Consider the following 15,158-nt stretch of genomic DNA (forward strand, 5'->3'; position numbering starts at 1 on the left):
ACAATTCATGTCAATTCATGTGACAATTTAGTAGGGATGGGTTGTGTAAAACCAAGCATGAATCTTTTCGATTTTCGATTTTTACTCTCATAGATGTTAGAATCGATAGATTCATAATTATACTTTATGGATCGAAATAAAAAAACACGATTTTTCATTTGTTTACTTAGCAAATTGATGATGTAATTACTATTTCCTAAATTAACTATGAATTGTTAATTAGAAAATATGAATCATGTTCGATTAATTTTATTTTTGTACCGATTTTCGATAGTTCATAGTTGTTCGGTATGCGCGTATGTTCCATCACTACGTTACCTGTCTATTAAGTACGACAATTTCCTTCATACAAATTTAATTTGATATTTCATATGCGTCATTTATCAAACTAATCTAAATTATTTAGACACACTATAACTGTGGTCTCCTGTGATAACATATTTAAAAAAAAATATTTTTCATACATGTTTCCAGTACTTGAGGGTCAACAAAGCACTTGCCGTTTTCCATCGCTGATGAGCTCGTAGGAGTTATCGTCAATAATGCGGTAAACATCACGTCGGTAGTTTTGTATGTTGTGTAAAAACCTCACAGAGCTTTCCTCACGGATTTTCGTCACCACCGGCGGCAAATTATTTGTACACGCTTCTGATGCCAGCGAAGAGTAATAACGATCCTGAAATAAAATTATTCATACTATAAATCTTACTAATATTAACTAACTCGTCCGGCGCGTGCACGAAGCTCGCGAACGCAGGCTTCAGGTCGCAGTACTATGCTGTGACCTGTCAAAGGCTTTCGACGTCGCGGACCACGGAGCGCTCGCCTGTAAACTGCGCCACTACGGTATAAACGGGAACTCTCACGCTTTACTTATAGATTTACTAAAACATCGGGAACAAGTCGTCGTCGATAGAGGGAACGAAATTAAATCAGATCCCCTTTGCACGAGCAGGGGGGTAGCGCAGGGTTCGTCGGTCTCCAACATCCTGTTTTCATTGCTACTTAATGATCTGCCGAATAATGTAACTTCGGGCGAAACAGTTATGTATGCAGATGACGTGGCCGTCGTCGTGTGCGCGTCATCGCCGACCGAACTCGAACGACGGCTGAACTCGGCCGCGCAGGAGGTGGCGCAGTGGCTCAAGTGGAACGGTCTCGTAATGAATCTTCAAAAAACACACTACGTCCATTTTGCAACGTCAAGTAGTAAACACCGGGAACTTTCGGTCTCAATAGGTAATACTAATATCGAAGAAGTAAACTGCACGTCATTTTTAGGCTTCGAAATTGACCGCGGCCTCGCGTGGGGTTCGCATATCGACAAACTGTGCGGTAAACTAGGCGCCGCGTGCTTCGCGCTGCACCGGCTCGCGCGTGTCGTCTCTGCTGACGTCGTCCGCACCTGCTACTTTGCGACCGTACACTCGCTGCTACAGTACGGCGCCGAGTTGTGGGGGCGCGCGGCCGACAGGGATAGGGCATTCCGGATGCAAAAACGCGCGGTTAGGGCGATTGCTAGGGTACCGCGGACGACTACAGCGAAGACGTTGTTTGTTTCGTATAAAATTCTTACATTGCCATCGTTAGTGATTTTCCAGGTTGCGATGTTTACACGGCAGTCGCTTCACGACTTTAAAACGCAAAAGGAGTCCGGCAGCTGTAGGATGGTGACTCGCGGCGCGGACAAGCTGGCTCCAGTGGTGCACCGACTCGCCAAGACAGAAAAATCTACCCACGTCATGGGGCCCGCCGTCTACAACCGCCTGCCGGACCACGTCACAGCGGCTACCAGCCTCGCGTCATTTAAAAATAAACTTAGGTCATGGCTAATACAAAAAGCCTTCTATAGTTTCGAAGAATTTTTGCTTCCATGATTGTTTTATGTACCCAATTCTTATTCAGTCATTTTTAATATATGTAAAGTTTTTTATTTTTTTAAAAAAAAATTATGACTTGTAATTCGATTACCAATAAAATATTTGTATTTGTATTTGTATTATAAATGCGAAAGTTTAGATGGATGGATGGATAGATGGATGTTTGTTTGTAGCCTAAACGGCTGAACGGATCTCCATGAAATTTGGCACAGGTTTAGAGCATAGTCTGGAAGAACACATAGGCTACTCTTTATTCCTGGAATAGTTACGGTTCCCGTGGGATTCATTAATTTAGTTTTTTAATGTTTACTCGATCATTCTGCAACGGTTCAACATATCTTATTGACATTTGGCACAGACATAAAACAAAGTCTGGAGTACACATGGGATAAGCTTCATCCCCGAGAAATGTCCGGTTCCCGAGGGATACGTAGCTTTTTGTAATTTTTATAGTTTGTATGTTTTCTAATACCACGCGTACGAAGTCGCGGGCAACAGCTCGTGATATGATAAATGCGAAAGTTTAGATGGATGTTTGTAGCCTAAACGGTTGAAAGGATTTCGATAAAATTTGACATAGATATAGAGAAGTCTGGAAGAACACATAGGCTACTTGTATTCGTTTTTAGTTCCGCACACGGAGTCGCGAGCGAAACCTAATCCATGTGTACTTCTATACTAATATAGTAAAGCGTAAACACACTACTTCGTGACGTAAGATGTCAGCAATCACAGCATATTTTTAAATAATTCTTTCTATAATAAAAAGCCCTACACTTACACGTTTAGGCTGTATATTTTCACGCTTTTAAACTTGAGGGGTCAATGGAAAAAAATTGAGAAACCTTCACGTGGGTAAAGGGACCCTAAACTGCCAACATTTAGGATGCTAGGTTATTATAGTAACGGTAATTTTGACATTTGCAATTGAGTTTGACACGCATGTAATATAATTTCATGCGGATAAAACCGCACGGGAACAGCTAGTATAAACAATAAATCTCAGTCTGAAAGTCAATGACACTAGAATTATTTAAAAGACTGGAAAAGTCTTGAGAGTATAATCAAACGGACTGGAGGCGATAAAATGTCCGTCCGGACATAAATCGTCCGTCAAATAAAATGTCGTCCGGAGCAAGGCTGATAACGTCACTGGTCAGCCGCACGATGTACTAGGACTGCATAAAGTGGACGGAGCTAATAGAGTGCGGACGCAGGACATGTGAGTGTTATCTGTTTCTACTGCCGAAACATCGGTACAAAATGTAGTGTCTTCTCTTTTATTCACGTTGAATAAAAAGAGATAACGATACAAAAAATGTGTGTTGGGTAAATTCGTAGTGATACTGGTTATAGTTTAGTGAACTCTTGTGATGTCATGTAAATAAAGATTTAAAAAAATCGGTTTAAATAAAATGTGAATTTTTAATGCAAAAAGTTTGTTTGTAAAATGTATTTTGTAATAAATGTATTTTTTTCTTGTTTTTTATTTTACCTATAAAGTAATTACTACGAATGGCTATTTTCACATACCATCCCTTAAATTTAAGGGTCTCCTAAGTAACGCTTAGGAGGCCCAATAATAATTATTTTCACCGAAGTTTTCTAAGTTTATATTTTTTTGGATTCAGGGATATCTTTAACCAAAGGGATGTTTGTTGAACACAGGCACGAGTCGTTTAATGGTCCCTAAGGGCGTCTGTTAATATAGATTTATTATGAGAATTCTCCACTAAGAGATTGCCTAATTGACCATTATACGTCTCTGAGTGAGATAGCTTTGAATAAGTGAACGGCAATCATAATGCAAGTAAAATAAACTTATTGTAGATTATATTATATACCATCTTTCGACTGCATCGTCACCTCCTTTAGGTGGGATCGTGGTCAAGCGCTAGCTTAACAAATAATAATTAAAAAAAAAGACAAGAGAATACTAAAATGATAAATGCGAAAGTTTAGATGGATGGACGTTTTACAGTTTGTAGCCTAAACCACTGAACGGATCTCAATAAAATTTGGCATAGATGCAGAGGATAGTCTGAAGGAGCACATGGGCTAATTGGTTTTGTTTTTTTTTCAATACAACGCGGACGAAGTCGCGAGCGAAAGGAAGTAAAGAATAAACCTGTAATCGCCTTTTACGTAAATAACAAGAATCGAGGTGAACGAAACCTTTAAAACGTTTCCTACTAATAAGGAATACTTTAAGAAAACTAAGTTATAAAAATTCTAGTTTAAATAATTAAGGTCATAATAAAAGTTATAACTTTTAACTTGATTAAATTTTTGAGCAATCAAAATTCTGAAATTGAATTTTGTAAAACTTAGTCATAGCTAAGTTGTATTAATATTTGATTGTTTACTAACTTTATTTTTTTTTTTGACTTTAAAATGTAAGTTATTTTTCTCATTTTACTAAAAAATTGCAATGTTTATTGTAATAAAAAGAATACCAAAGCATATTTGATATATTTATTTGTTTACAAGTAATTATAATTAAGTGAAGATAATTTCTATTACTGAGAGCCCTTAGATTACGTAAAACATGTTAATTCTCCACTAAAGGATTGCTTGATAACCGACTCTGGGAGCAAACAGATATATCGGAATTAATAGCAAATGAAATTTTTATCATCAATAAGACGGTATCTGTCCCGCCTATAGGAGGGCAGATTGTGTAGGAATTTCCCGCTGCTGTCGTTGTGCACGGCCGTCAGCACGGCGGGCAACGGCGCGGTGCCCGACTCAAGGGACAGCTCGCTGTAGTACATCTCCTAATCAACCCGACTAATGTAAAACCCCTTTTTCACTAAGCAGTCGTGACCAGTGGAATAGTACTTTAAAGAAAACGCCAGTGGAAAAAGGGTCTAAAGACACGCAAGCCGATCAAAGAATATCGCAATGCAGATCCTTTTAAATAAGGATTGAAGATATTTTACCGTGTTTTTTTAATACTGAGAATAAAGGAATAAGGAAATCGATAAAGTTTATGGAGTTACAAGTTGTTACATTGACCGTAAAAGGAGTACCTTTTTAATAAAAGTGAAGTTTTATTTACCTCGGTTTGTGGTAAACCTTGTAGATAAACTTAGCAACTTTTCTATTTTATCTTTGCTTATAATAAATAGTTACTGCCTTAACGCAATTTCACTAACTTATTAGCACTAATACTTCAGTAAATACTAAACATATCCTGCTAGAAGGACCAGAAATCTCAAATAAATGCAAATTTCTTTCTAAAATGGAAGTAAAAAACCACAAATTAAAATTAGGTCGAAGTATGTGTCTGACTATTGTAAGCAGACCTGTTATACCCATAGCGGGTGTGGTTACCTGGTCGGGGCCCATCATGTGCGCCTGCCGGCGCGTGTACCCGCGGGCGGCGCGCTGCAGCTTCTCCTGCTCCCAGTGGCGCAGCATCTGCTCGCTGCTCGGCAGACGGAAGCTGCCGTTCATCGACCGCACGTAGTACCGCACCTAGCATATTAAATTTGGTACCCCAATAGCCTCATTTCGGGGAATATTCCCAACCGTCATACTGCTCTGTCCCCACGGGGGGACAGATAAAAATGAAAGTTTCATCCGTCCTACGACGCGATGAGGGGACGGCTGGGCTTATTTTTGATCTTAACGGATCTATCTGTCACCTTATGATGATATTGACACTAAAAGGTGGGACGGATGAAACTTTTTATTATATTCTGATAGTTAGGAATAGTACCGATTAGTATGGACTATATCTTGCGTATTGCGGATTCTAAAAATCTTATCTTACTAAAATATTTCAATGTGAAAGTTTAGATACATAGATGTTAGAGTTTGTAGCCTAAACGGCTCAATAGACCTCGATGAAATTTGGCATACACCTAGAGGATGAAAGAACACATAGGCTACTTTATGTTTTTTTTTATTCCACGTAAAGTCGCAGGCGAAAGCCAGTAAATTGATATATTCACAATAAAGTCAGCATAGCAATATACCTGCAAGTCGAACATAGAGAATGCGCAGACGTAGTAAGGAACTCCGACAAGACACATGGAGGGATGGCGTACGTTCACCAGATGCTTGTACAGCGGCTCCACGCAGTTCTCCTCCACTACGATGTCACACGACTCGTGCAGGAACGGGAAGTTGTACAGATATCCTGCACACATTAACTGCTCTCAGAGTCGCTAAGTAATCCCTTAGTAGATTAACTTATGATACTAATTGAATGATTATAATGACTCTGAGTAGCCCTTTAGTTATGTAAATTGGAATTGTATGAATTTTAAAAGGACTAGGACCACATAAAATGTAAGTTGGGTTTATAATTGTAGGTATGAGAGCAGGCGCACACCTTTGACTAAACTATCGCACAACTGTTGTGCGATTTTCGATTGTTTCAGCCACATTAACTGTTTAGTTGCATATCTAAAAAGCGAGTAGTGAACCTGTATATAAGCTCATAGGATTCAAAGCGAGAGTAAACAGTTGTGCGATAGTTTTAGGTGTGCGCTCTCTAATACGACTAAAGTGAGGGCCTAATCTTTATCTCTTATCCTATTCTTTTGTTGGTTGTTAGATTTTTTTTATATTTAGTTATTACTTACCAGTACAAAGAAATACGACATCCACATCTTCTTCCGTGCCATCTTTGAAGACTGCAGTATTCCCATCCAATTTGACGACGTCAGGCTTCTGCAGCATGTTGTCGGGGAAGACGGAGCGCGGCTTCTCGCTGAGGTGGTGGCTGAGGAGGACCCTGGTTGCTACTCCGGTAACCTCCAGCGCGATGTCCATGCCGGAGGGACCAGCGCCAACAACTAACACGCGTTTGCCAGTGAAGATCTCTGGTACACGGTAGTCGTGGCTGTGCATTACGTCACCTGACAAGTCAAAATGATTCGTCAATAATTAAAGAAGTGGAAAAGGTTTTTGTATTTCTCCCAAATATCTACTCGTATAGAAATGTTATAAATCGTAAACACACTACTTCGTGACGTAAGATGTCAATCACACCAAATTTTTGAATAATTCTTTCTTTAATAAAAAGTCCTGCATTTACGACATACTCTAAGCTATATGTTTTCACGCTATTAAACTTAGGAGGTAAATGAATTGGAAAAACCTTCATGTGTGAAAGGGACAATAAACTACAAGCTGACAACACTAAGGAAGCAAGGTTGCCATGGTAACAGTAATTGTGATCCACAAATTCTAAAAAATAAACTCTTAACGAGGTACCTTTAAATTCCTTAAGTCCTGGTATACTGGGTATGAAGGGCGTATTGTAATGCCCGTTACACACAAACACGTAGTCATACTCGCGGGTCTCAGACACGCCGGTGCTGAGGTCCTTGTAGCTGACGTCCCATAGCTCCCCGTTGGGACCCGCTTTGGGCTTCACTAGCTGCACGTGGTGTTTGAACTGGAAACACAATTCTTATGGTGGTATATTCCCATACATCAGACAATCTAATAATAAAAAAATGGTCTAAGAAAAACAGAGATAAATGGACAGGTTGTAACTGTGGTATTTTGTGTTTATTTGGGGTTGATGGTTACGGTTTTCTAACTTATGTTAGTGACTTTACCATATCTATGGATAAGAGGATTACAAGAAAGAAGTTTACGAGAAACTAGTTCGTAAATTTTCTAGATATGGGAATTACTTACTTTTATATAAGGCGTGACGTTATGTTTGTCCGCGTAAAGTTGCAAGAAGGCGAGCATGTCCTTGGCGGGCAGGTAGGACTTTTCGCTGTCCGGTACTGGAAAGTCCGGGAACCCCATGATCTCCTTAGGCAGGTTGGTTCTGGAAAACAAGCTCATAATCATTCAGAAACTATTAATTAATAAAACTATTTGATTTTTTCATAATTCGTGCATCGCCTTAAGAGCGGGTGCACAACTATGACTGAACTATCGGACAATTGTGCGATTGTCGATTGTTTCGCAGACCATTCAACTGTTTAGTTATACAACTAAAAATCGAGTAAAGTGGACAACACCCTAGAAATCAATATGCGACTAAACAGTTGTGCGATAATTTAGTTTCAGGTGTACGCACGCCCTTAGTACTCCTTTAGGATCTCTGTCTATAAGTTTCATTCTATAAGGAAGTATAAATATTTGTTTCATACGTATTGATAGATTGCACTAATTATTTCCTGATAACCTTTGCCAGCTCTGGCAACATGATTACGCCAGTTCTTATCAGCTGTTGTTTTACCTAGGAAATATGGACTGCATAAACATGTCACATCTAGCGTAAACATCTTGAATATTTAAAAGATGGCTTTCAGACCCTGAATGGAATTTTAATGATCATTTCTTTCAAGCCCACATTATTATCATGGCCAGGATATAAATATGCTTCATAAATAATCTTATTTCAGAAACCCTTCGTGTATCACTCCGTTACAACTTTGTATGCATCTGACTTTATAATAATTGCATTGACAAAACGCAAAGAAATTACGTGGTTGACCTTTTTAATTGTGAGTGCATTTGTTATCAAGAATAAAGCTATGTTATCCTGGTACTTGATATCTATCTTGTTTAAACATTTATGAGTGTGCGGTTAATGTATGGAAAAACTTTCATTATAAAGTACTCTACCTGATTACGCGTTAGAAATACATACATTAAAAAAAATATTTAGTACTATAGTCTTGTTTCCTTGTCAGAATTTTTACTTCACTTATATGAATGATTCTTATTGAATGAAAATCTGATGAATGATGAGGGTGAATGAATGAATGAATTACCTTAGACTTTTATACATGCTGGTATGTATCGGCAGTCCGAAGTCGTCGTATCCCACTGTCTCGGTGTAGACCCAGGTGCCGCCGAGCTGCGCCGCTTGTTCCAGCACGTCCACCAGCGACACACACGGCTCCACCAGCAGATGGCGCGCCGCACACAGACCCGCCGCACCCGCTCCGATCACACACACGCGAGCCATTGCTAGAATACACGTAAGGTTATGATATCCTGGTACTTCTTGTACTTTGTACTTGTACAAATAGTAGAAGTAAACCCAGAAACTACTAACTACTACTACTACTAATATTATAAATGCGAAAGTTTAGATGGATGGATGTTTGTTTGGAAGTACACATATACCTTTTTGTTTTTTAATACCTCAAAAGCGTAGTCGCGGGAAAAAACTAGTTTAAAATAAGTTAATAAAAGTTTTATTTAATCGATTGTTAACAGTATCGATTACTCGCGAGAGTTTGTGCACGCAAGCTTGTAACCTATATAAACAAGTAGAAAGCGATAGATAACGGCTAGACCGGGTTTCAATTGCTTCTTATATAATGATATTTCCAGATTAACAATAACACAAGAAAGAGATTTAATTTAGAAGTAGTTATGTTCCCTTATCAGACAGTGACGTCATTTTTAAGCTATCTGAGTCTCTATCAGACAGTAGTGGGACATGCCCTAATTCGTTTATCAATATTTTTTTTAGTTTAGATGACAGACATAACTTGTAAATAACGTCATTTGTAGGATAAATCTTCGCTCAATTCCTATAAAATTAAATACCAATAAGGCATAATTGTTAGGAAAACTGCTTCCCAGGAAACAATCACGCGCCTTGTTTGGGAAGGAATCTTTTTTATTACTTCTTGGTTATTACTTGAAGTTTTATAACATTATCGATTGCAAATACACGTATACTCCACGTCAAAAGTAAAGAGTACATTTTAAAACTTTTGCGTATTTTTGAAATAGTTACAATAAAAATTGCAAACTATTCTACAAAGAAAGTTGATGAAATTTTGTACTTTGTAACTATATTTTTAAAACTTTACGATAAATAGTAATTCTAAAATAGTTACGTCATACCATATTTATGACATAAAGTGTATGGTAAACTATACTAATATTATAAAGATGAAAGAATTGTATTTTTGTATGTAGAAATAACTCAAAAACTACTGGGCCGATTTCAAAAATTCTTCCATCATTTGAAAGGTAATTAATCTGTGAGTAACATAACCTTTTATTATTTTTTAACTTCGCGGGACGAAGTCGCGAGCAACAGCTAGGTTTTATACAGATCGCGAGTATCGAACTTGTATTGTGAAGGGCTAATCATGCAGCCCTGACTTGTCTGGCCCTACGTTATCTATATTATATTTGTACTGTGGAAGCTATATCAGCTGTTTTTGAATAAATTCTTTACGTAGTTTACAATGTTACGTAGAACTTTCAATGTTCTACGACATTATGTATTCAAGTTATATATTTGTATGTTTTTATATTAGTTATTTTTTTAATTATTGTAATAAATTATGGAATCTATACTACTCGTAATCTATACTGATATTATGAAGAGGAAATATTTGTATTTTTGTATACATCGAAATAACTCAATAAATGTTGGGCAGATTTAAAAAAAATTGTCATAATTAAAAAGCTACTTTATCAGTGAGAAACAAAGGCTGATTTTTTTTATTTCCCCCTGGGCGAAGTCGCGAGCAACAGCTAGTACGTTATACTTTTGAAATTTAGCTTTATTATTTAAGACGATGTATATTTAAATTTCGTTTCAGAATACAACCGTAAATGTTTGAAGAAATTACTTATCCAATTACAGCAGAACCTGGGCAACTTAAAAACCTCTATAACTTCAAAAAATAATAAGTTACCTTATCAGAGCCCAAAACCTCTACAACATAGACCCTTGATAACTTAAAACCTCTATAACTTATAATATTTTGTGTTTTCCTTGGACTTTAACTTATCGAGGTTCTTCTGTATTAAGTTTATTATAAGTGTTTACTTATTGAAAATGATACCTTTGTACATAATAATAATCTCTGGAGAGAAATGTATTTTGACCTTGAATTAGAAGTATGCGGTTATCGGTCGTTAACTGTAGCTTGGCCATGAGGTAACATTCTCGGGGTTTAGGTTCTATTTGAGGATTAAGTTACCCTATTACCGATCTACCGCGAGTTCGATTCTCAACGGATTATAATGATCCATTTTGTACCACGTCATATGTAATACAAAACATGTGGTAATAAATTTTAATTATTCGTATACTCGCCCGCAACTCCGTCCACATGAAATAAAAAAACAAAAGCAAATAGCCTATGTGTTCTTTCAGACTATCCTCTACATCTATGCCAAATTTCATTCAGATCCGTTCAGCCGTTTATGCTACAAACTCTAACAAACATCCATCCATTCGCGTTTATAATATCAGTATAATAGTATAATTTATCATATTAATATTATAAATGCGAAAATTTAGATGGATGGATGGATGGATGGATGTTTGTTAGAGTTTGTAGCCTAAACTGTTGAATGAATCTCGATGACATTTGGCATAGATGTAGAGGATAGTCTGGAAGAACACATAGGCTACTTACTTTTCTTTTTTTTTATTACGCGAATAGAGTCGCGCGCGAAAGCTAGTATTGCAATAAACTTGAAATGCAGTCGATTAAATTAATTACTATACTGATCCAGTTAAATCCGGTTACGATCAGATGAACTTACATGCGAGACACAAGTGAACTAATTTTATTTAAATTAACCATTAATTTCACATCATTTCCCCCAAATAAAGGGGACTGCAAAAATTAAACCAAAATATGAAAATGAAAATATAAGGCTAGGTGATTAGGATGGAAGCGAACTAAATGTGTGACACAATATCAATTGTCATTCGAAATTTAGAATAGGAAAGTACCACAGAACTTCCAAAGTTTAGTTTTTTAAGATGTAATTTTTTTACTATTTATGTGTTATTTAAGAGCGTCTGTGGCTCTTGTCATCTTTGAGTCCTGGGTTCGAATCCCACTAAATATGTACCATTTTTTCGTTTGTACATTTACCCGAAGTTACGGTGAAGCATAACCTCGTTATGCAACCTTCACATATCGAAGATATTCAAAAATATGTGTGAAGTCAACTCGCAGTGGGCCAGAATGGTTGAATATGGGCTAGTCACCCTTAACCAGGTGTATTCTTCGAGCTCTCAGTGGGGACGTTAATTTAGTATTGGAAAGGGTATATGTATTGCTTAACAAAATTACGTGATACAAAACTGTCTCGGGAACTGAAACCTCTGACCCCTGTCACCGGGTCACGATTTAATAAGTCAATTAAAGACGCTTCTAGATTTGTAGTAAAATTTTACAACACTGACAAGAATAAGCTGATCTCTGAACTAGAGTTGAAAGCTATAAAACCGGTACAGATAAAGGGAATCGTCGTAGGATTGCGGGTCGACCGAGAGACCTTATTAAAATGGTTAAATGCCGGGTCGTTGACATGTTGCAAAAGCGAATCCACTTAGATAAAATTTGTTTTATCTGTGGCAGAGACTTTTGTCTTTTTTAATTATTAATCATATCTCTCGATTATTAGTACTTCAAACGAGAGAAAATCGGTTAAAATAAAGAATAAAATGTGATAGAAATCTTAATTTCGCGCCTTTTTACTTCACCTTCTATCCATGTCCCTATATTTCTGGTATTTGACTTACTAATACTTCGACGCATCATCATCATCACCAGCTCACTATATGTCCCCACTGAGGGGCTCGGAGCCTACCCCTAAGTAAGGACTAGGTTGTCACCAACCACGCTGGCCCAGTGCGAGTTGGATGACTTCACACACATCTTTGAATTTCTTCGCCGATATATGTAGATTTCATCATTATGTTTTTTTTTATAACATAAGGTGGCAAACGAGCAAGCGGCCCCATGAAATCGCCAAAATGGCGAAGCGACCGCTGCCCATAGACATCCGCAATTGCAGATGCGTTGCCTACCCTTATACGACGGAGGAGGAGATGCACATAAAGAGGATATTTCCCCTTCCTATGCATCTCCTCCACCGTCAAATCCACTTCCTCTTCCCAACATCTCCTTAAAAGAAAAGGGTGGTAAAGAGAAAGGGACTTAAATTAGGCCTCCGGCACCACACTCATCAGACGGTCAGTCTTCACATCAGTGTGGTATTACACCGGGTGTGCCGGCCCATTCGTGCTAAGATGTTAAAGCGGGCACTACCACTGTTTTCTTTCACCGTAACAACATCGGGTAAATTATGTACATATGAAATACGAAAATTGAAAATTACATTGGTACAGCGGGATTCGAACCCAGGACCTGTAGATTACAAGTCATGTGCTCCCGAATCACTGACGCTCGACGACTTCGACGTATACGAGGTTCAAAATTCGTTAATCGTTAACACTGTTTTTCTAATTATTTTTTAAATTATTAACTAGAATTTTAATGTAACTATCGGTTGATAACCATAAAAATAAGTTGTTTATTAATAAATTAATTATGAAAGAGAAAAAAAAGTCTCATATATTTTTTTTAATGTTGCTTAGTGGCTCGTTACTCTGAGACTAAGGTTCGTTTGTAGTTGTTTTTTTTATTATTTTTCTATTGGAAAAAACTTAATTTAAACGTTTATCTTTACATAGTAAGAAATTGATTTTATTGCACTTTTACTTATAAGATAAAAAAATATCTTTGATTATTTTTAAACACATAAAAATATCAAAACGTACCGTTAAAAGGTATTCCTGGTTTTCTTAAAAAAATGCACTTCACTGCCTCACTAGAACGCAAGGTAATACTTGAGTAATATCTAAATGTCAATTAAATATGAGATCAAGTTGTTTTTGTTGTGTTGACGGACGCAACGAAAATGGCGGGAAGCGTCCCTACGCGCCGGTTTTATGTGCGCGCGAGAAACACGCGAGTGATTTTTATGACAGCTATGCAGTTTTTTTTTCATTAAGTAGGAGTATTAACTAAATTATGCCAATTTTCAACATTTTAATGTTTTTTTTTTATAATAATGTTGAAATATTAGAAATTCATTTTAATTTAATTAAAAAAAATTAAGTGCAAGAAAGGTTGAAATAGATCGATAGAAAGTTATTTCTCTTGTTTTATTACAAGTTGATATATTTGTTTAATGATTTGTGCGAAACAAAGCAATTCTTGATGTCCTTGCTAGTACAATAATGATTGGCCTTGCTTCGTGTTATTCAGTATCAGATAAACAAACATCGATATTCCTTTCGATATCCCAATAAATAAATAAGAGATGATTTTGACTCAATATTATTTTGTTATAAAAATATATTAATAAGGGCGTAACTGTAGATTTAAAATTCACTTTTTAAATATTGTCTTTGGAAATCAAAGTAATTGAGATTCACCTATAGCTGTGTTTCGTTTGTTTTTTTTATATAGGACTAGCTGTTGCTCGCGACTTCGCCCGCGTAATAAAAAAAGTAAAGCCCATGTTACTCACAGATAAATTACCTTTCTAACGGTGAATGAATTTTGAAATCGGTAGTAGTTTTTGAGTTATTTCAATACATAAACAAAAAAAAACAAATCTTTCCTCTTACCAATAAAGACAGACAAAGGGGTAAATAAGGAAGCGGTTACCTAAATTCGCTGAAGTAGCGAATCCACCACAGTCTATAGATATCCGCAAAAGCAGATACGTTGCTTACTCTAGTCGACAGAAAGAATGCACAGAATATTTCCCGTTTTTGTAAGCAACATTTTTCAACCATTGACCACCGTAAACATTTATTACCGTAACATAATTTTGTATGAGGCAAGTAGTGAAGTAATTTCATGAGCTACGCAACTATGTTGTTCTAGATCAGTCTATATGATTGTCTTGTAACCAATTTTAATAGACACCTGAAAACTTTAACTTACACAACGATAATATCACAGAAAGGTGTCTATGAGGATCGAGTTAACTTGGACGTTTACTATGATGAAACTTGCCGGCGGTTTGCGTGAAGGCTTCCGTTGAAAGAGACGGCGATATAAACAAATATCTTTTGTCTCTTGCGTAAATTTTGGTAGAATTATGAAGGCTATTGTTTGATGTAATTAATTTCAAGCATTGATTTTTCTTGTATGCGCTTTTTAATTTTTAGAAGTAATTTCCATTTTTTTAGTATCTAAATAGGAGCTCACTTATGGACTATAACTGTCTGTTGTTAGAGTATATTTAATTTATCGATGTCGCCCGGGTGAAATTAAAAATATAACCTATGTTACTCACAGATAAAGTACCTTTCTAATGGTGAAAGAGTTTTTGAAATTGGCCCTGTAGTTTTTACGTGAATCGAATACATACAAAAATGCAAAAATACAAATCTTTCCTCTTTATTATATAAGTATAGAAGTATAGATATAGATAAATATACTATAATCTAGGCTAGGACTAGGGTTTCCCCTAGTCCATTAATATTGTTTTATTTTTAAT

The 15,158-nt window shown here is 36.7% G+C and overlaps 1 protein-coding gene across 1 annotated transcript; it reads right to left on the reverse strand.

Annotated features, from left to right (window-relative positions):
* Window positions 1–387: 387 nt before the first annotated feature.
* On the reverse strand, window positions 388–13,575 carry LOC106109759 (senecionine N-oxygenase). Its single transcript, XM_013291359.1, has 8 exons — window positions 13,423–13,575; window positions 8,636–8,834; window positions 7,542–7,680; window positions 7,110–7,293; window positions 6,476–6,751; window positions 5,864–6,027; window positions 5,217–5,360; window positions 388–676 (listed from the first exon to the last, which is right to left on the reverse strand). The coding sequence occupies exons 2-8, from the start codon at window positions 8,830–8,832 to the stop codon at window positions 485–487; spliced, it is 1,296 nt and encodes a 431-aa protein (XP_013146813.1). The 5' UTR covers window positions 8,833–8,834; window positions 13,423–13,575; the 3' UTR covers window positions 388–484.
* Between the last annotated feature and the right edge of the window lie 1,583 nt (window positions 13,576–15,158).

The sequence above is a fragment of the Papilio polytes genome, unplaced genomic scaffold, assembly GCF_000836215.1.
Source record: "Papilio polytes unplaced genomic scaffold, Ppol_1.0 DF821067.1, whole genome shotgun sequence".
Taxonomy (NCBI): domain Eukaryota; kingdom Metazoa; phylum Arthropoda; class Insecta; order Lepidoptera; family Papilionidae; genus Papilio; species Papilio polytes.

Coding starts and splice junctions, on each gene's coding strand:
- LOC106109759 (XM_013291359.1), bottom strand. CDS start 8,832: ATGGCTCGCGTGTGTGTGATCGGAGCGGGTGCGGCGGGTCTGTGTGCG. Junction 7,294..7,541: donor ACGTCACGCCTTATATAAAA/GTAAGTAATTCC, acceptor TTGTGTTTCCAG/TTCAAACACCACGTGCAGCT. Junction 5,361..5,863: donor TCTCTATGTTCGACTTGCAG/GTATATTGCTAT, acceptor TTAATATGCTAG/GTGCGGTACTACGTGCGGTC.